Source organism: Mirounga leonina, unplaced genomic scaffold (assembly GCF_011800145.1).
Source record: "Mirounga leonina isolate KUSES-001 unplaced genomic scaffold, KU_Mleo_1.0 Mir_95, whole genome shotgun sequence".
Taxonomy (NCBI): domain Eukaryota; kingdom Metazoa; phylum Chordata; class Mammalia; order Carnivora; family Phocidae; genus Mirounga; species Mirounga leonina.
Window position 1 is genome coordinate 11,164,501 of NW_023270865.1, and position 21,785 is coordinate 11,186,285.

At 45.1% G+C, this 21,785-nt stretch overlaps 1 protein-coding gene across 3 annotated transcripts in view; it reads left to right on the plus strand.

Annotated features, from left to right (window-relative positions):
* TRIO (trio Rho guanine nucleotide exchange factor) overlaps positions 1-21,785 on the plus strand; it is a 222,543-nt gene that overhangs the window by 50,104 nt on the left and 150,654 nt on the right. For all 3 annotated transcript variants that reach the window (XR_004678030.1, XM_034998849.1, XM_034998847.1), the window contains exons 9-10: positions 8,336-8,458; positions 19,562-19,753. Coding sequence is in view for 2 of the 3 variants with exons in the window: in XM_034998849.1 (XP_034854740.1) it covers positions 8,336-8,458; positions 19,562-19,753 (315 nt within the window). In the remaining variant the exon portion in view is untranslated. The remainder of the gene's footprint in view (positions 1-8,335; positions 8,459-19,561; positions 19,754-21,785) is intronic.

Sequence of the window (21,785 nt, forward strand, 5' to 3'; positions counted from 1 at the left end):
ATTTGTCTTTCTCTGACTTACTTCCCTTAACATTATACTTTCTAGCTCCATCCATGTCATTGCAAATGGCAAGATTTCATTCCTTTTTATGGCTGGATAATATTCCATTATATATATACACACACATTATACCTCTTCAGTAAAATATCAGTGGACAGTTGGGCTGCTTCCATAATTTGACTATTGTAAATAATGCTGCTATAAATATCAGGGTGTTTATATCCCTTTGAATTAGCGTTCTTGTATTCTTTGGGTAAATACCCAAGTAGTGTGATTACTGGATGGTCGGGTAGTTCTATTTTTAACTTTTTGAGGAAATTCTGTGCTGTTTTCGATAGTGGCTGTACCAGTTTGCATTCCCACCAACAGTGCAGAGGGTTCTCCTTTCTTTCCCTGCATCCTCACCGACATCTGTTGTCTCTTGTGTTTTTGATTTTAGCCATTCTGACTGGTGTGAGGTGGTATCTCATTGTGGTTTTGATTTGTTCCTGGTGATGAGTGATGTTGAGCATCTTTTCATGTGTCAGCCATCTGTTGGAGAACTGTCTGTTCATATCTTCTGCCCATTTTTCATTGGCTTACTTGTTTTTTGGGTGTTGAATTGTCTAAGTTCTTTATGTATTTTTGGATACTAACCCTTTATGAGATATGTCATTTGCAAATACCTTCTCCCATTCAGTAAGTTGCCTTTTTGTTTTGTTGATTGTTTCCTTCACAGTGCGGAAATTTTTTATTTTGATGAAGACCCAGTAGTTTATTTTTGTTTTTGTTTCCTTTGCCTCAGGAGATATATCTAGAAAAATGTTGCTGTGGCCAGTGTCAGAGGGTTCTTCTAGGATTTTTATGGTTTCAGGTCTCACATTTAGGTCTTTAATCCCCACCAAGCCCTTTGTGAGCCTTTCTTCATTGACTTCACCTATGTTCCCTTCTAGCCAAGGCAGTATACATGGAGCACATGTTCCTGACATTTCATATACTCTCAGATTAGGTAAGCAAAAGTAGCTCTTGAGGTGCCGGGGTGGATCAGTTGGTTAAGCATCCGACTCCTGATTTTAGCTCAGGTAATCTCAGCGCGTGAGATCGAGCCTCGAGTCGGGCTCCTCATTCAGCAGAGAGTCTGCTTGAGATTCTCTCTCTCCCTCTTCCCTTCACCCCTGTGCTCAAGCTCTCCCTCTCCCCCCCCCCAAAATAAGTAAATCTTTTTTAAAAAAAGTAGCTCTTGCAACACAGGGCATTGTGGTTCTGTATTACACGTTTGCTGTAATATTTGCTATACATTTGTGTAACTTGTTGAGGTTTTTTGTTTGTTCAAACAGCCTATTTTTCTTTTTTCTTTTTTTTAAAGAATTTATTTATTTGAGAGAGAGAGAGAAAGAGCATGAGCGGGGAGGGGCAGCAGGAGAGGGAGAAGCAGACTCCCTGCTGAGCAGGGAGCCCGATGTGGGACTCTATCCCGGACCGTGGGATCATGACCTGAGCCAAAGGCAGACGCTTAACCAACTGAGCCACCCAGGCGCCCTGTTTAAATAGCCTATTTTTCCAAGTGAGCATTAGGCTTAGTATACTTCAGAATGTTCTAGAAACCATATTTTTTAAAAGATCTTTCCATATTAAGAATAATTCTATAGATTTTTAGGGCAAACTTAACTCTAATTTTGGAATGCAATGAATGAAGAAACAGTTCTTGGCTCCAGTGGAGAGAAATAAAGAAATGGAGGACTATCATTATTGTCAGGCAACTGTACATGCTGGCCCTGAAAAGCTCCCCCTTCTTTCCTCAGCCCCCAGTAGACCACAGCTGTGTGTTGACTTATGTCTCTTATTTCACCGTGGAAGTTGTGCCGTGCAGATCATAGAATTTAGAGCCAGAGGCCCTTGTGATCCTGTCAAGCTGAGCTCCTTATTTTCCAGTTAATAAAACTGAGCCTTGAAAAAGTCCAGTGACTTGGCCGAAGCTCCAGGAAGCCCAGCGGTTTTCTAACTGCTTCACTGGTCTTGACCGGAGGAGGATGGTTCGTTTCTGAGCTAATCAAAGAGCAAAATTAAATTGACAGGTTACTTAGGAAGGAGTATTGAAGTGGGGCTTTTCAGGCTGGGGAAGGGCTCTCTAGAAGCTACAGTTGCTCACTGCTGTGAGGGGTTCATTTAGTCGCCTTGGGAGTGGATACGTGGGGGCAGAGAGGGCAGGGGAGAGAACCCCTCTGCACTGACTCATAGCTTCTAGCGGTCTTGAACCCAGCTCCTCACGGCTGCCCCGGGCTGTGTCCTTCTCCTGTTCTCCAGGCAGGTGGTCCACAAGCCTGGCCTCCACCAGAAAGAAAGGCAAGAACATGAACGAGGATGCTGGTTTCAGGTAAAATATGCTCTGAGCTTCTGGGAAGAGGTACCAGGCAACCTGAGAGAGGGTGTGTATGTGGGATTCAATAATATAAACTCAGAGTATTCCTTCTTTTTGTGATTTTAACTTTGTGGGCAGATTTCATTAACAGCATAATATTGGATATCCTCACAGCAATGCTAAACACCAGGCTTTCATAAAAGCATTCTCTAAGTGAAGGCCTCCTTTTTGGTCTCCTGCTTTGTTGCCTAATCACTCATTTTTTGTTATAATCGTTAAAATATCATGGATTTGATAATCAAGAAAGCTCTGATCTAAATGATTGTTTCAGGAGCACTTAATTTAAAAATGGCCCGGGGTAGGGCGCCTGGGTGGCTCAGTCGTTAAGCGTCTGCCTTAGGCTCAGGTCATGATCCCAGGATCCTGGGATCGAGTCCCACATCGGGCTCCCTGCTCGGCGGGAAGCCTGCTTCTCCCTCCCCCACTCCCCCTGCTTATGCTCCCTCTCTCGCTGTGTCTCTCTCTGTCAAATAAATAAATAAAATCTTAAAAATAAATAAATAAATAAATAAATAAATAAATAAATAAATAAAAATAAAAATGGCCCCGGGGGGGAAAAATTTTAAAAATAGCCCTGGAAACGTATGTCTATTTCGAGATTGGCATCCCTGGTGATTTAAATGAAAACCAACAAGGGTCGAACAGGGAAGTAACTAAATGAAACTGTGTTAATTTTGGTTTTATAGGGATTGGGCAGGGAGGAAATTAGTATTTTGCCACTGGTCGGATTTTATGTTAAAAAAGAACACATTTAGGGTATTTTAGAATTAACTTGGTTTTTCACTTGATTCATGTGTTTTTGTTTTGTGAACTGAATAAATGTGACTTAGAAGGAATTCTCATTATTCTGACAGAAAACGCTTATTCACTGATTATGTCTCTTTAAAAATGGTGGCTGGATTTCACAGATATTTGTATACTTTCCCTGAATACTCTTTGGATCCGGAGTTCCCAGTAAAACCAGACTGGCTTCATGTGTTCTTGGTTGTTTTATGTCCAAGGTCTTATCTAGTTCTTATAAACAGCCCTCCTAGAGCTGAAACTCTAATTTTAGAAATATTTTTACAGCGTTCATGTAGTATCTACAAGCCATGATGTAATGTAATGACGGGTTAGAGCCTGAGTTTGGGGCTCTGAAGACCTTCATGTGAATCTCTTTCCTCGGTCTTCTTTCTTGGGCAAGTCGCTTCACTTCTCTGAGCCTCCGTTTCTTGTTGAATAGGGACAGTAATCAAAGTCCACTCTCGTTTGTAGCCCTTGGGGATAGATATGTTTGGGGGTTGAGAGTTTTTCAAACTTTAGGAAGCTAACAGAGTGCATACAGTGTGTGATACAGGACACTCTCGTGGGGTCTGGGCCGCCCCCCATACTCTAAAGGAAAACATGGAGATTTCTGCAGCCAAATGGACAAGGACTCTAAACTACACTAAGGGAGTCAGATCTTGGTGCCAAAACTTGGGACCAAGTTTCGAAAAAATACTGAGAATTTCAGAGCTGTTGCAGCTTTTTTGTGGATAAGGGATTATGGACCTGCATGTGTTGCCCTCCCGAACATGGCGTGGAATAATCTCTCAGTAAATAATGCTGGCGGCAGTGATGTGATTCGTGGTGATAGTAGGAGGTGACTCCAGTCAGTATTTGAAATAAACACCTCTGCGTTTTAAAGGGAAAATGTCTTTACGTGGTCTTGATATTGTCTATTGTTGAGACACGGGTCTGTAAGAATTAGTTTCCTCTGATGGGGGTGTAGTATTTAGTCACAAATTCTGAAAGAAGCAGTCACCAGAAATAGTAGTCCAGGAAACCGTGAGTGTTAGGTAGTGGGGGCTTGTCACAGAAAATCACATAGGTTGTACAAGATGGCCGGAACTCTGCCGCGTGAGTTGGGGGAAAGGCGCCAGCAGCCAGTTCCCACGGCCTTTAACTGAGAGTTGGTAGTGTTTGCTGTCCATTGTAACACAGTCACTTTATCAGAGGTTGTTTGCCCAGAAGCCTCCAGCTGTTGGCAAACAAGAACAGCTCGTTCCTTCCAGACCCCATTGTGGCACCTGTATGGCCCTTGAGCTGACTCAAGAGGCGTACAGACCAGCGGTTTAAGAGAATGGACCCTTTGGCCAGATGTTCTGGATCTTAGTCCCCAGACTGGCTCTTCCACAAAGACCCTTAGTTGAGGGTCTTTGGTCCTGTGTCTTCATCTGTGAAATGGGGATAGGATATGCCTCCCCTACCCCAGATCACTGTGCGGATTGATGGCTTGGTGCACACACAGCCCAGGTCAGTGCTTGCTGCAGCAGCAGGTTCTCAGACAGCAGTATAGTTATTAGGTAAGAAATGAGCATAATCATACTTGCCATCATCATGATCTATCTTGTAATTACAAACAGGGAGTTAAGCTAAACAATATGTAAGGTTTCCTGACCATCTGACATTTTGACTTAGATGCTGAGACGGTATCTGTGTTGTGTTGGTGGCTCACTTTAGAGGGACCTTGACCTTGGGGCTGTCACTGTGTCCATTAGAGGGCACTGATGTACAGACGAATGAGCTCCCACCACATCCTCTGCCCAGAGAGGGAGGTGGCCTAGGCCTCCCAGCTTTGCTCTCCTGCACAGGAACCAGGTAGCCTGTGGGAAGGGATCACTTTTGTCCTTTCCCTTCAGTCTAGCAGCAGAGCCTCAAGTCCTGTGCCAGCCTTGTTTCTGGGGCTGGGGCCACAAGACAAATAACGGCTCCTGGCGACAGATGAGGTCAGGGAGGCGGCTGGCTGGATTAGGTTGATGAAGCCCCTGATTCGCAAATATTTTTATGTTTTAAATGGAAAAGATTCCACAAGCATGTCTTTGAAATGCTCTTTGGGCAGCTGTATTGATTCCTTGGCAATCTGGGAAATGTTCTCAGACTTGTAGAAGAAGCGAAAGCCTTGTGGGGAATTTGGTTTTGAGTGTGAGCTGGATTTCATAATTGTCTGCCACTTTTTTTTTTTTTAAGTGCTTGGAGTTTGTACACCTTCTTTGAATTACTTTCATGTTTGTTGGAAATACAGTCTCACCTGGTATTTACAATTCTGTCTAAAGGAACCGCTAATAAAAGAAAAATTGTAACTCTGAGCAGTTGGTTCATAATAGCTTTAATTTCCAACTTACACTTCCTGAAAGACTTTTCTTAGGCTTCAAAGCCAAATTTTTATTTTTTTATTTTTATTTTTAAATTTATTTTAAAGATTTTATTTATTTATTTGACAGAGAGAGACACAAGAGAGGGAATAAAAGCAGGGGAAGTGGGAGAGGGAGAAGCAGGCTTCCTGCCGGGCAGGGAGCCCGATGCGGGGCTTGATCCCAGGACCCCGGGATCATGACCTGAGCCCAAGGCAGACGCTGAACGACTGAGCCACCCAGGAGCCCCAAAACCAAATTTTTATTATTTTAAAAATACTGTAGTTTGTTTCTGTTTACATTTTACTTTTTCAAATTGTGTCCTTGTTTCAAGTCTGTATTGAGTTGCTGGTGATTATCAGATTTGCTGCTTACCAGTGGCTAAATTTTTCTTTTAACAGTAAAGTTGAGGAATATACAGAATATACTATAGTTAAAAAGAAAGATCTCTTAGTCCTTCATACAGATCTGATAGGCAGGGAGACTTACGTATCTTTAAGTTCTTTTCAGGCTTAAAATATTTGATCCTTTTCTCCTGTGTGGTATTGGCCTCATGCCCAGAGGCACTTTCCATTTAACTGTATCCATCCTTGAGGTTGAGATGTCTTGAAGTTGTCAATGGACATTTTGTAGGAGTGGAACAGGATCTGTGTTTTATAATATGAATTAAGAGACTCATGTAAACAACTCAGCAGCTTTATATCTGCCTTGAAGTCAGGCGTGAATGTAGCTCTACTTACTAATGGTAATACTAAAGTGCAGTCTCTCTCTCTTTCTCTGTCTCTTATTTCAAGAAGGGAAAATAATGTACACTAATTAAAAAGCAATGGATGGGGTGCCTGGCCAGCTCAGTCGGAGGAGTGTGTGACTCTTGATCTTGGGGTCATGAGTTTGAGCCCCGTGTTGGGTGTAGAGATTACTTAAAAAAAAAAAAAAAAAATTAAACTGAAAAGCAACGGATAATTGTAGCTTGTGCCACCAAAGAGCTTACAATTAGATGGAAGCCTGCCATGGGCTACGGTTTAGGGGTGGGGATGCTACACATACTGTGTATCCGCCGAGCTGGTGTTAATGTGCTCAGCAGAGCCCTCACAACTCCCTGTTACAGTCACGAGCACCAAGGAAGCTACAGTCCAGCAAGGATGAAGAACTCGCCCAAGAAGACATAGCTAGGCCCTGGGTATGCAGCAGGGGCTAGAAATGGAGGGTGGAAACGAGAGAGCTTTCAGGAGGGCTGGGAGTGAGGTGACACAATACATATAGATCCACTCAGAAGTACTCTGATAGTGTGACCCCAGTGACTAGCAGATTGGTGGTGTTGACAGAAGAGGTTCAGAAATGAGCTATAAAAATAAGGTAGATGTGGCTTTAGCTGAGTCTCTGCTGCAAGGCTTGGCCTCTGTGCACTACCCCCCCCCCCCCCACGCCCAGTGCACCAACACTTCTGCTAATTCTGCAGGGTCTTTAAGAAAGACCATCAGTGATTTATTCAGGTTTGCAATCTGTTTTATTTACATGTACTACTAACTTTGCTAAACCCTATGCAGAAAGGGCCTTTGGTCAGACCCTTGGCTTCTGAAGGTCGCTGGTTTGGAGCGATAGATAACAAGGCCAGTTGTCCCTGGACAACTGGCCCTTACCAGCTGCCTTTTTTTTTTTTTTCCTTCTTTTTAAGAGTTCTGTCAGCACAGCTGATCTCTCTCTAGTGCAGGTAACAAAGGGCAAGGGATCCTTTTCATAGCACTGAATCCCAAGTTAAGACCCCTTTTATTTTGCCATTAGTGGGGAGCCATGACTGGTCTGCTTCCAGGTTGTCCCCTCAACCACTGTCCTGGCTGTGCCTCCCCAGCTGGTTCTTCAGTCTGAGAGAGTTTTGATCCATATACATCATTACCGTAGTTACTAAATTCGAAGTATGAGAGGTGGCCTTCAGCAGTCTGTTAACAAATGTATTCGAATATTTAAATACCTTGTACCCAAAGTTTCAGTTTTTAGCGGAAGATGTCACTGACTTATTTTTTGCTAGTTCTCTTTTCCCCATCAGAAAGAGGCCAAGTGTACATTTGAGGGTAGTGTAAATATTTTTGTTAGTTTTTTGTGGTTTCTCAAGTAAGAGAGCCAGTGAACTCCTCAGTACTGACTCTGAACCTAGAAACATCGGGTCGCACTGCTTAACTTTTACTCCCTTTCTGTATGTGGTGGATGTCAACTTGCAAGAACTTTTAAGCAATTAAATTCGTGGAATGTTTAGCTTTCACAACAGCTTAGTAGTTTACAGAATAAATTATCCTCAAAGACCAGAACGGAGGCATTTAAGTGTTTTGTTTTCTTAGGTTTTATTTTTATGTTTTCCATGTTCTAAAGAAGAGGCAGAAAAACATTAACTCTGTGGTTAAAGTTGAATTGCCAGAGTTGGGAAGCTTTGAGCCTTATAAAAATGTTAAGTTAAACTGGTTGTCAGTGGCTTGATAACCAGTATCTTATCCAAAACCCATTCAGTTTTGGATGCTCCGTTGCGCATAAAATGAGATGAGACTTAATCATTACTGCACGTAATATTTATACAGAGACAAACTTATGCTCTTACAGTTAAGAGCTGCTGAAAATCACGTTGGGAAAGCTGATCAGGCATGGTAGATTAGTGTCCAGTTGCTTCCAGTTTTTTTCCTTCCTTTGCTTCTCGTTTGTTATAGTTTTGACAACAGAATGTATCAGCGGGTAGCCCTAGCCATCGAACAAGGCAGAACATTGTTTTTATGGCATATATGCCTGTATTTTATTGTAGGTGCTGGACTGGATTGAGAACCATGGAGAAGCATTTCTGAGCAAACATACGGGTGTGGGGAAATCTCTTCATCGGGCCAGAGCTTTGCAGAAACGTCATGAAGATTTCGAAGAAGTAGCACAGGTAAAACCATGGCTTTCACTATTTTCTCCCATAAATACCTATGTGGTTGGTTTTGAATTCGTTTTAACCACATCTGAGATGACTGATCCTTGGCTAGATATGTTTAAAGGTGATTCAGAGGAGGTAATGCTCAGATTTGAGAGTGAAGCTGTCCTTGCCTGCTCAGATATCGTCTGTCGGCTGGGCCATAAAATAAGGTGTTCTTGACACAGAAAAATGCCCTGAATGTTTTTGCCATATTTATTGTACCAATGCCTATTGACTCATTTGTGAGATTTCAACTGATAAACAGTAATGGTGCTTGCATTTCTGTAATGATGGGCCAGCATTTCTTGTCCTTTTCCAGTTCTCTTAAATGTGTGTGCTTAGAAACAGGATGTAGGGTGTGTAGTGTGTTTAGGGCATGGGATTTGTGGAGTTGGAGCATGGGCTATAATGCTCACTAGCTGCGTCGTTTGGAAAAGTCTCTTCACATTTCTCAGATTGACGTTCTTATCTGGAAAGTAGGCGCAGTGAAGGCTTCTGGAAGAGAGGAAGTCAGGGGTGTGTGTGGCAGCGGCATGGAAAGTACCCAGGCCAGGACCTTCTACTTATTATTTGGTAAATGTGCTTTTTGTTTTGTGTTTTGAAAGAAAGTGGAGTGAAGAAGGGAGAGATTACAATACCATGGCCTTGTGTGTGTGTCCATTCCATGTTATATGGAAGTTATAAGGAGGTGTAGGGGGAAAGTTACTTTAAACAGAAGTTGTCTAATAGGATGCATCCAAACTGAAAGACATTATTGTAAAACCGAGGAACATCAGAGACAAAGTCTTGAAAACAAGGACAGAAATGACAAAACAACCCCTGTGAGAAGGGCTATTAGAAAGACAACCGACTTCTTGGGGAGCTGGGTGGCACTGTTGGTTGAGTGCCCGACTCGTGCTTTCGGCTCAGGTCGTGATCCTCCGGGTCGTGAGATCGAGCCCCGCGTCGGGCTCTGCGCTCAGTGGGGAGTCTGCTTGGGAGTTTCCCTCTTCCTCTGCCCCTACCCTCCACTCATTCTTGCTCTCTCTCTAAAAAAAATAAATCTTAAAAAAAAGAAAGAAAGAAAGGAGGGAAGGAAGGAAGGAAGCAAGAAAGCAAGCCCACTTCTCACCAGGAACCACAGATTCTGGAAGTTGGTAGAATAGTCTTAAGGGAAATTAACTCTGAACCTGGAATTCCAGATCCAGCTGAACTATCGTTCAATGATGAGGATAAAATGTGGATCAAGACTGAGTGAGTTTACTACTCAGATACTTACCAGAAGAACTAAAGCATATAGTTTAATTTTTTAAAGATTTGTTTACTTCAGAGAGAAAGAAAGATTGCTCGTGCATCAGAGTGGTGGGGGAGGGGCAGAGGGAGAAGGAAAAGAATCTTAAGCAGGCTCCATGATCACGCCGGCATGGGGCTTGATCTCACGATCCTGAGATCATGACCTGAGCTGAAACCAAGAGTAGGACGCTTAACTGACTGAGCCACCCACGTGCCCCAAGGCATATAGTTGAGTAAGAATAATGGAAGCACCCACTATAATGGGAACGCTGCAAAAACAGGGACTTTGTTTTGTTCTCTATCTCTAAGGCCTAGAACAATGCCTGGCACATTTAAGTAATCAGCAGATATTTATCAAATGAATTAGTTAATAAAAAGGAAAGTATGAGAAGAAAGGACTGGGATCAAGAATGAGCATAGAAATTGGGAAATATATTTGTAAATCCAAAGATTGACCATTTAAACGGTAGATTTGGAGTAGTTAAAAACAGGATGGCGCTGAAGTACCAGAGCACTTTAACTTGGAAGAGGAAGTGGGTTCTGAGGCCGGCAGGAACTACTGCTCAGCTGACTGACACTTGTAAACTCACAGGCACATTAGCATTTGGGAGTGACCACTTAGAGTCTAGGGATAGGAAGTGTCACATCCTAGTAAGCGTAGCAGGAAAAGAAACAGAAAACTGGGTAAATAAAAATTCATGGAAATGGTCTGGTGGAAGCAAAAGAAACGAAGAAAACAAAAATCATGATAGAAATCACAGAATAAGATGCAGTAATTTGTTCATAAGTATCAGTAATTACAATAAATGCAGAATAGATTTTACTTGTAAAGAGACAAAAGATTCTCTGATTCTCTTAAAAAATCATGGTATTATTTTCAGAGGACACACCTAAAACATAAATACCCAGGAAGTTTGAAAGTATATAGCCTATTAGAGAAAGATCCACCAGGCAAATATTAACCAAAATAAAACTGATTTACGAATATTAATATTAAGCAAATAGGTTGGAGGGTATAAAAACATGATTAGAAGTAAAGAGCTTCTTCCCTTATAAAAAGGAAGAGTGTCAATAGATCCAACAGTGTGGTCTCATCTGTAAGGCAGGATAGATAGAGGAGTAAACCGTGGCTGTGTGTCCGTAGGTTCTGCGTGACAGAGGGTTAAGGTACACACTAGTTTGGGGAACTGAATTCGGGACAGACTTAATGGGATAACAGAACAGTCTGCGCTTAAGTCTTGTTCAGTGAAGATGCCTTTTCTACATGTCTTCACATACAAAGTAAAAATGACAATCCCTGTCTTTCTGCTTTCTCCATCTCGAGAAAGGAGCAGGAAAAGATGGTGTGTTCAGCGGCCTTGCTGCAAGCAGGATGCGTCTTTGGAGCATTTTTCTTGTCTGTTTTATGTGGGGTGTCCCTACTTCATGCCTGTTGGAAAATATTTTGTCTTCCTCTCGTAGAAGAAATGTGGAAAATGTGCTCTTATCTCCCCTTCATTTTTTCCATGCGATAAGCTACTGCTGTGGCCGATGTGGTTTGGGGCTGGATATGAAATTTGTGTCATATGAGCAAAGACTTCAGGCACTGAAGAAAGTGAGAGGCAGAACTGCAGACAACCAGGCTCTGGAGATGGAGGCTGCGCCCTCACGTGGCATGGTCACCCATGGCCGTAGGCTGGGCTGCTCTCGCCTCTTCCCACACCTTCCGGAGCTCCCTCTAATAGGGGGGATGATGGTCTACCGAATGTCCTTGTGTGTCCAGCACTCCATCGACCCTTCTCCCTCCAGTTCCTGTGGTTCCTTCCATTCCAAATTAAGAAAATCTCTACTATGGCTAACGCCCTATCTTTCCATGGTAAACTCATCTCCTCTGGTCTAAGCCAACCATCAAAGCTGTCAACACAGGTTTCCAGGGGGCAGCAAGAATGAGAAGACTCTTTGTGGGAAACATTTCTGCCCTCAGGTTTCTAGGGCAAGCCAAGGGTCAAAGTAGCACCCTGAGCTGTGGTCTGCTCTTCACCCCTGGTTCAGAGACAGGCAGATGCTTGTTTGCGCTCACCTCTACCTACTCAGCTGAGTCCCAGTCCTTTCTTATCTGTGCTCTTTGTCCCTGGGATTCTGAGGGGTGCCCATACTCTCCCCCGTACACTGTAAGTGCTTAAACCCCAAATCTGAGCTGTGCATCAAGAGCAGCCTTGAATACAAACCCTTAGTTCACTTTGCAGACATCCGCACCCGCTGCCCCTCCCTCTGATTTTCAGATCCTGGCCATGTGCAGCAGGTTTGGTCCAGACAAACAGTGGCCTTGCCCTCGAGGCAAGATTACATGTTGTGTTTGTGGCTTCCTTCACTGTAGTTTTCTGGCTCTTCCCGAGGGACACAGGCTCGGCGCAGCACAGGCCGAGGCCGGCGGCAGTGACCTTCAGCACCCTTTCCCCTGCCTGCCCCATCCTCGACTGCTGCCGGCAGAACAAATCACAGAAGTGCTTATGGCAGAGATCTAAGTCGGTATTTTAGATTTATGTCCTTTTTTGAACAGGATGGCCTTTGGAAGCCCCTTAAATTTGGGAGCAGATACGGTATTGTTAGTGCTTAATAAGGAGCTGTATTTCGTTTTCTGAAACATATTCACAAAAGTAAAACAAATTTTGGGGTTTAGGGAGAAGAAAATTCTTTTTTGCCGTTGTTTAAGGTTGGTGGTTTTTTAGGGTTGCATCTTGAAGGGTCCTTCGGAAAATCAATTCTAAATTGTCTTTAGCAATCTAGATTTAGCCATTTATTTAATACACTTATAGCCAGCTTCTCCAAAACAGTGAGTTGTGGCATATGGTGAAGTACCAGATACAAGAAGGAAGTGGTGAAAATCTTATGGTTGAATTCATTTAAAAGGCACTAAATATAGATTTATTATGTAGAACAGTTCTGGTGTTCTGGGAAGGAGGAACCTGAGAAGAAGTCAGGTTGAGTTGGTGGGAGCGAGCTGCACAGCCTGGCGCGAGACTTCCTGCAGGAGCCGCCGGCGTGGGGCTTTGTTTCAGGCGCCGCTGTGGCCACATCAGGAAGCACTTGGATACGTTTTGCATGCAGTTTTGCAGAGCCAAGAACCTCCTCTCTACTAATCTGATGATCCATCCCTTCTTTATTTTGTACGGTGATTGTGAGTAGCTACTTCCTATTGCATGAATTCGGGCTGATGAATGTAGAGGGTGTGGCCTGGGCAACTATGTCGCATTTTCACGCGGGAGCTTTACAGAAGAAATACGTGCTTTCCCCACGGAAGCTTTCTTTCTGCACATGACTGTTGGAGAGGGAGATGCTCAGGCAGGCATTTTTCTCTTTTACCTTCTAAGTAGGTATTCAAGTTAATGTTCCTTTTTAGATTTAAAAAGCTATGATTACAATAGCCGGTAAAGTAAAGCCCACAAAACTCTGGTTCAAGGAAGAAGCCGGCTTCCAGAGCACAGATTTCTTGAATACGATTAGTAAATCTCTGCCATAGCATCTCCCCACAGGCGTGTATCCTGCGAGCGCTTACACTGCCTTCTCTCCTGTCTGCCTGTCCCCTGAGATTCACATCACCTTCCAAAGATGGAACGTATTATGACAGCCTTCTCCATGAAGCCGTTTCTGTCAACAACTTTTTATGTGTGCCATGTAATTATCTTGTCTTCCGGGATAAAGAAGTGTGGCATTTAGGAAAGCAGGAGACATTCCATTTGGGCAAGATTTGCAGAAGATAATCAGGCCTATTCTCCAGTTCCCTGGTCGCTACTGAGCTCATTGTCCTCTTTCGTGCACAGCATGTCCTAAATTTTTGATTTGCTACAGTTAATAGATCCTTGCTTCTATACCACAGGCTACCATTTCACAATAAGTTCATTTTTTGATATAAGGTGTGGTATTTTGTCTTTTTAAATAAATTCGTAGTGGAGAATTTTGGCCCGATGTTTACTATCAAGGATTTCCTTCAGGTTGGCATGTGGCTTACAAGATATCAAATTTCCCTTATCACAGACACTTCTTAAATTTCCTAAGGCCTTCACTGCTTTTATGACCATGGGCAAGTTCCTCCATTTCCCCAAGCCTCAGTTTCCCTAGCTGTAAAATGATACCTAATTCCTTCCTTCGCCAGGTAGCTGTGACGAGACTAGCCGTGCTGATTCCCTGCCTAGAACCTTGCCCTGCCCCCTTCCCCCCAAAATTATTTCTCTGGTAAAATGCTAACACATACAGATAGCCGTCAGTAGTCACTATTTTGCTGTACCTAAATATGTGCCATACAGACTTTTTCACTTCTGCTCCTAGTGTTGTGAGTTTTACCACACGGTAGCGGATTTCAGCTCTGTATCACCTGTGTGTGTGCTGAGGAGAGGGGTGGCAGGTTTGTGTGCTGTGCTTTCCCTTCGTGGATGAAAAGATGATCCCTGGCAATTTATGGGCCTTTTAAATGATTCAGAACACTGGGTTTGTTTGTTTTTAAGATTTTATTTATTTGAGATAGCACAAGACGGGGGCAGAGCGAAAGGGGGAAGCAGGGTTCCCACTGAGCCGGGAGCCCGATGTGGGGCTGGATCCCAGGACCCTGAGATCATGACCTGAGCCAAAGGCAGACGCTTAACTGACTGAGCCAACCAGGCATCCCAGGACACTGGGTTTTGTTTTTTTGGTTTTTGTTTTTAAAGATTTTATTTGTTTGACAGAGAGATAGAGAGCACAAGTAGGCAGAGTGGCAGGCAGAGGGAGAGGGAGAAGCAGGCTCTCTGCTGAGCAGGGAGCCGGACGTGGGGATTCGATCCCAACACCCCAGGATCATGACCTAAGCTGAAGGCAGCCGCTCAACCGACTGAGCCACCCAGGTGCCCCCAACACTGGGGTTTTTAATACAGATTATAGATGTACTGACCCATCATTCTTTTTTGTTACATTAGTATAAAATACCTTGAAAGCTTTCTATATGCAGACTTCGGTCTATTGTTTTTTTTAAACAAAACAAAACGGAATAGAAGTAATCATTCCTTGAAATACTTATGTTCTCCTCCTCTCCTGTGTTTTCTAAGATCAAGAAAACCCTGGATTCTGTCTAAATGTAGCCTCTGGCCATCTTCTGTTGGTCCCAGACCAGAGCAGCTGAGGATCTGTAGAGAAAGGAAGGCCCGATCTGCCCTGCAGTGTTTCCTGAGTCCTAGCACTTTTGCAATTTGAATTTTCTTCTCCAGAAAAGAGGAAACCATTCCGCCCCCACCCGGGCCTGGCCCTTCTAGTATCTCCTTTAATCCTCCTCCCAGGGAATGTGGGCCCACCTCTCAGAGGAGGAACTGGGCCCACAGAGAGATGCCTTTGGGGACAGGATGGCAGGCCGAAGGCAGAAGTCTGGTTTCTTCAGGCTCTAAAACAGCCTCCTGACAGCACCTCCCCTGAAGTAGACATTTAAGTACTGAATTTCCCCTTGCAAGAGGAACCCTGGCCTGGCCATTTGTTGTTTGAACAATCCTAGCTGTCCTGACTGACTTGGACAAGTCACTTCCCCTTTGCGCTCTTGTGATAGGGCTTTGCGGGGCCCAGGCCCAGGGGCTCCAGAGTCACCATTTATGACCGGTATGCTCATTAGCACATGGAAATCTGTTACCTTCTGTGGCAGTGGGACCCAGGGTGGGCTCTGTTCACAGGAAGGCCTTCGGTCTCAGAGACCCTGCATGCTGACCCTGGCTCCACCAGCCCCTCGTGGGGCCCAGGGAAAGCCATGGAGTCTGTCGTGCGGGCTCATTTTCTCCCAAGTGTAAAATGAGAGGTGGGACAAAGTAAATACTGGGTAGTGTCTCCGAAAATTAAAAAATGCACTTGTTTGTTGGGAACAAACTCACATATGTCTCAAATATCCTTCCCTGCTGGCAAAGAGGTAGAAAAGCTTTCAGAGGCAAGTGTTCAGTGCTGGGAGGCAATATCACCAGCCGATCCCCTTATCAAACACGAGAGGTAAGCAAATTCATGGCAGTGATGACAATAAGAAAATAGGATTTAGCTCTTAAAAGAATGTGTGTGTGCTGCAGAAAGCATGATACTCTGTTAGCTTCTTTCGTGCCTCTGCCCAGAGATGCAGAGCATGCTTCCTGGGTGAGGCTTCGCGGGGGGAAGCCTGGGTCTCCATAAAGCCATCGTCCCCAGAAAAGTCACCTGAAACTGAGCCTCTGATGGTCATAGACCCTTGGTCGGCAATGTATGCAGAACCTCAGTGGCAGGAGCCCTTGATGCTGATAGCTGAGCTTCACGAGGAGAGCTTTCTCTGTGCCCAGGGGCTGCACCGAAGGGCCCAGGAGCCAGCCCCTCAGGAGGGAAGGTCTAACTGAGATAATTGTGGAAAGTACCCAAGGATTATTCCAAAGATGAAAGTTTTTTCTGAAACATCCGCTATGTGTATGTGTGTGTATATTGTGTATACATGCACCCATGTAGCTGACCTTTGAACAACGTGGGGCTTAGGGACACTGACACTCCCCCACTGCAGTTGAAAGTCCATGTATAACTTTTTTTAAGGTTTTATTTCTAAGTGATTTCTACACCCAACATGGGGCCCAAAACTACAACCCTAAGATCAAGGGTCGCACGCTCTACCAATCGAGCCCGCCAGGCACCTCAAAAATCCGGGTATAATTTTTGACTCCCCCCCCCACAACTTATCTAATAGCCTACTGTTGACTAGAAGCCTTACTGATCACATAAACAGCCAATTATCATATTTTTTGTTATATGTATTATATACTGTATTCTTACAATAAAGTGAGCTAGAAAAAAAAGTTAAAATCATAAAGTATATTTGCAATACTGTATTCATTTAAAAAAAAAATCCACGTATATATGGACTGTGCAGTTCAAATGTGTTGTTCAAGGGTCGACTGTATAAACACATATACTTTTAAACTTTATTTTTTAGACCAGTTTTAGACTTACAGAAAAATTGTGAAGATGATACAAAGAGTTCCTATACCCAGCCCCCAGCTTCCGCTATGCTTACTGTTAGTATGGTACATTTGTTAGAGTTAACTGACAGTACCGAAGCCCCTCCTTTGTTCAGATTTCCTGAGTTTGCCCCATCCCAGGACCCCGTCCAGGATGCCACATGGCATTTAGCTGCCGTGTTGTAGGCACACTCTCCACACTCAGACCCGGGCCGAGCCCTGCTCCCACCTCCCAACAACCTTGTCCTCCAAGCCCGGTGACTGCCCTGCAGGCCTGTTTCCTTAGCTGTGGAAGGGGCTGTGCTGAGGATTAGACCCAAGGCCCAGTGAGTGCTCGTGGCTGTGGCACAGGGAGAGGTCGGTGTGCAGCCTGTGGTGATGATAAAAGAATAGACGAAAAGTCTTTTGTTGGCTTTTATGGACACTTTTAAGTTCTCTGTAGACACTGCACCCCGACTCGCGGCGTGCCCCGGGATGGACTGCTTCTGCCCCCACGCTGATGCCTGGGGTGCCCATCATTCTGTTCATGCGCATCCCGACAGTCCTTCCTAAGGCCATCTCATACCTGTCAAGCTGTATTTACACTTGTTTTAAATTTTGGGGGTTTTTTGACTTGCAGGAAAGTTGGAAGTACAGCACAAAGAACTTAACTCTCCCTTGAGCCATTGACTTGAGCATGTATTTCCTACCAGGAAGGGACATTCTGCTGCTGTGTGCCCCCCATGCCACTGTCAGAATCAGGAAATGAACGCTGCTGCAGGCTTACCTTGCAGCCCCTGGGCCCCGCGATGTCCTTTATGGCGAGAGGACCCAGTGCAGAAACGTCTGTGGCGTTGAGTTGTCATGCCTCAGAGGTCCTTGAGTTTGTAGCACCTCCTTGGTTGTTCCTGAGCTTTGGTGACCTGACACTTCGGAAGATTTCAAGCCCGTTATTTTGGAGCATGCTCCTCACTCTGGGTCTGTCTGACGTTTGGTCATGAGTAGATTCCGGTTATACGTACGTCCTCGGCCCACTGTATCAGGGCTGCCACGTCCTTCTTGTGCCTTCCCACCAGTCGGCACCTGACTTTAACTCGTCCTGCTACGTCTGCATGCAGTTTGATTTCTAGGTTAAGTGTGTCTGCCACATTTCTCCATTGTAAGATGAGTCACCTCCCCGCTTTGTAATTAGTAAGTACGTAGTGGGGAGCTACTTTGAAATTCTATAAATACCCTGTTCCTCAGCCAGTTTTATTTATTTATTTGTGTCTGTATGGACTTATGGTTTCCTGTTGTATTTCGTGGATTGTACTCTGTTACTGTCATTGTTTACTCTCAGACTGTCCCTGATTTGGCCATTGGGAGCCTCCTCAAGCTGCCTTTTGTGTCCTGACCTACCCACATTGTTCTTGAATATTTCCTTACTTTTGGATACAATAAGATGTCTCAGCCTCCTCTTGTAGTCTGTCCCCCCACCCCCTGAGTAAGCCATTTGTCCAGGAGCCCTGGTTCCTTGTAGAGGAGAATGGTGATTACAGGTGGAAATCTGGATGCTACATGCTTATTGCTTTTGGGTCACTGCTGCTCCTGGGCCTTCTTGGGACAGAGCGAGATAGGACATGTGAGTGTGTGTGTGTGTGTGTACAATCGTGCATGTTCACACATCTGTGAAAACCACGTATTCACACTCAAACCTCCAATTCCAGCCCAGTGCCACAGGGTTAACTCAGCTTTTCTCCTTGTCCGTATTTGTAAGTCCCTTCTCTGAAGTGAGGACCCTGCCTCTCATTATCCTTAACCTGTTGGCTTAGTAGATGAATGTCCCTGGATGTGACCAGTCTCCCCAGTGGGAGGCTGCCCGTGCAGGGGCGCTGTCGTCCTTCCCCAGGCTCACGCTCTCTGCGGGGACACCGCCCCACACTCTGGGCCACTGATGAGATACCCACCCTGCTCAGCTTTGGGACTCACATGTTGGAGAAGGATGAAGGACTCCACCTGTTTCTCAGAAGGACCGCAGCCTGCTCTGTGGGCCTTCCCGGAAGACCTTCCCTCTGTTCTCACGCTGCGCCCAAGCCCTCTCACCTGTCTCGGCTGCCCCCAGCCCCTGCCGGCCGGCCCTCTCTCTCGAGCAGCTCCACGAACAGAGTCAGGTCTCTAGCACACCTCTGTATCTGTGGAACCCATTTGCAGCCTTTCATTTATCATGAATTAAAGTGGAGTAATTTTCAAAGTGTTTTTGATACCTGTTTGCACATAACTTTCAGCTCTTTAAAACCCTGGCTACTTTATATAAGCCATTATGGTCACTTCCTTTTTCTCAAAAAAATATGTCCCCTTAAGTAGAGAAAAGATAAGCACGGATTACCGATAAGTAGAAACACGTTAAGAAGACAGCAACTTGTATTTGCAACGTAATCATTCCACTTGCATTTGGGGAATTACAAAATCGTACATCATACTGAAAAACAAGACTGAAACTCTGCAGTCTGCCCCAAGACTGGAGGGGAAAGTGAAGTGGGCACTTGTGCTAGGTGCTGTCTTCTGGATGTGCAGCCCAAGAAGCTGTGGGCCTTCTGTGAGTCGTGGGGCAGCCAGAAGCTGCCTACAGACACCCCAGCACTGCTGTAGAGGGAGGGGCTTTGCCGGAAGGTTCAGGGTTTAACAGTCTAGAACAGTAATGGCAAAAGCTGCTGATGCAGGTATATTGAACTCCTAAAGTCATCTCTTCCCATCATTTTTTTTCTGTTGAATTTACAGAAATGATCAGGAATGTCCCGAACTGACTCAGTTGCAGTCTGTTAGGATGCCCAGCCGTTTTGTTTGTTTGTTTGTTTTTAATTCACCCTGTTTCTCTGGATTTTCTCTTGTGCAGAACACATATACCAACGCGGATAAGTTACTAGAGGCAGCAGAACAACTGGCTCAGACCGGGGAATGTGACCCAGAAGAGATTTATCAGGCTGCCCATCAGCTTGAAGACCGGATACAAGATTTTGTTCGGCGCGTGGAGCAGCGCAAGATCCTGCTGGACATGTCCGTGTCCTTTCATAGCCACGTCAAGGAGGTAAGGCGTCAGGAGACACAACGGAGCCTGGGTCTGAAAGGCTCTGTGAACCCCACGGGAAGAGAGTGGGCAGAGTGGACTGGTCGTGATACGAGGAAGTGGAGCAGAGTGGCCAGCGATGAGGTGTAGCGCGCTTGCAGCAAGCGGGCCAGCGTGGACGGGGGTGCGCTGGGCTTCCTAGCCTCTAGCCCCACAAGCATAAGCCTGCCTCTGCCGGGGGACGTGGGAGCCTGTGTATCTGCAGGACTGGACCCGTGAGGGCTGGGCTGGCGGATGACCGGTGTGGAGTAGCTGGTGAGCAGGGACGTGTCGGGCCGAGGGCTCTGCCCTTAACTTGGAGAGAGAACAGAGCACGTCCGTTTTAGCATCAGTAAACGACCTGCATGTTGTGGTCAGAGCTGGGTTTCCTTTCTGTGTGTGAGTCTGTCATGTGGCCAACATCATGGTTGACTTCTGATTTTATCAGACTGTTCGACTACTCTCAGATTCTGATAAAAGCGAATTTTACGTAATACTAAATTTAAATGTACAAAGCCACCATGGCCATGATAATATTAATGCTAATGTCATAGGTATTCTCTCGTTAATGCACTTACCTCATTGTAAGAGATAATGTTATTTGATGTATGAAAAATAGGGAGGTACTAATTATGCTTTTGTATGTGTTATTCTTAGTAGAAATTGCATAAAATTACAATTCAAGAAACTCCTGTAGCTTTTGAGAAAAAAAGGACTTACAAATTCAGTAAGGATATCAACTTTACTGCATCTTATTTCTAAGGGAAAAAAAATTTCTCCACAGCTCTTTATAAATTGGAATTGAGGAGCCCTTCCAGGTGATTTGGAATTGAACACATGAAAGCTTATAGACACAGGCTGGGAAGAAGGATCTAGAAAGAGTAAGGCTGCCGGAGGAACACGGGAGGGGCATCAGAGATCAGGAACCAATAGATGTATTCAAAAGGAAAGAATTTCACTGCCAAGTCTAGGATCTTGGGCAGTCAGTCTTCAACCAGGCCATTTGTGACTTGAAAGCTTGGCTCCCAGGAGCGCACACTTCCGTCTTACTCTGAAACTCTACGAGCCCGTGTGGCAAACTGGAGGCCCCAAGACCTTGTGCTTCAGCTGCACCCAGGCTGGTGGTGGCTCTGCCATCCTCTGCTGAGCAGCCCTTTCTGCAAAAGCCGGCACTTGATGAGCCTCGGACGGCCATCAGAATAGAAAACCAACACCGCTAGTTTCTTTGCCTTCACTTAATAATGCCATAACTAAAAAAGACTTTACAACGTTTACAGAGAAACTGGGTTTTTTTCTGAGGATCCATGGTCATTCTGAGGAGACGTACAAATGCTCCATTTGTCCACAGCAATTTCTAGTCACAGATGTAGCAGGCTGTAAGTTCTTCCCTCAGCTCGACTCAAGCCGTAACCACCAAGTAGCCTCCCTGCCTCCCGCAGCACTGCCACCAGAAGTAGAAATTTGACCATGTCATAGCCTTGCTCTTGAACCCTCAGTGGCTCTGTGTATGTGGGGCACCGGCCTGAAGCCTCTCAGCATCCTTGTGGCCTGGCTTCCACTTTTCCTCCAGCCCCTCATACTCAGGACAGTGTCCCCAAGCCTGTGGCACTCTCACACCCCTGAAACTTGGACTTGCTGCTTCCCTTCACTTCCTCAGGCAGAGTTAGCGCTTTCCCTTGCACTTCCTGGAACTTTCTTGACATGCATCTGTTGTAGCACTTGTCCTAGTTGCCGTACAGTTGTGTGTGTCTCCCTCTTTCTCCTCAGTATGGATATGTTAGCTTCTCTTTATCTTATGCATTTGACCCCCACGCTGAGAGGGAGAAGGTGGTATTTGTGACAGAGCAGATTGTGTTGTTGCTCATGAAGCTGCGGCAGCCAGCCAGCCAGCCAGCAGCGAGGAGCTCTGAGCAGCCGCCGTGGCCCCCGTGGCCCTGGGTGGTCTGTGCTGTGGGAGGGGAGGAGCCGCAGCCACATGTTGGTGATCTGATACTTGTCTCTGTGACATGCCTAG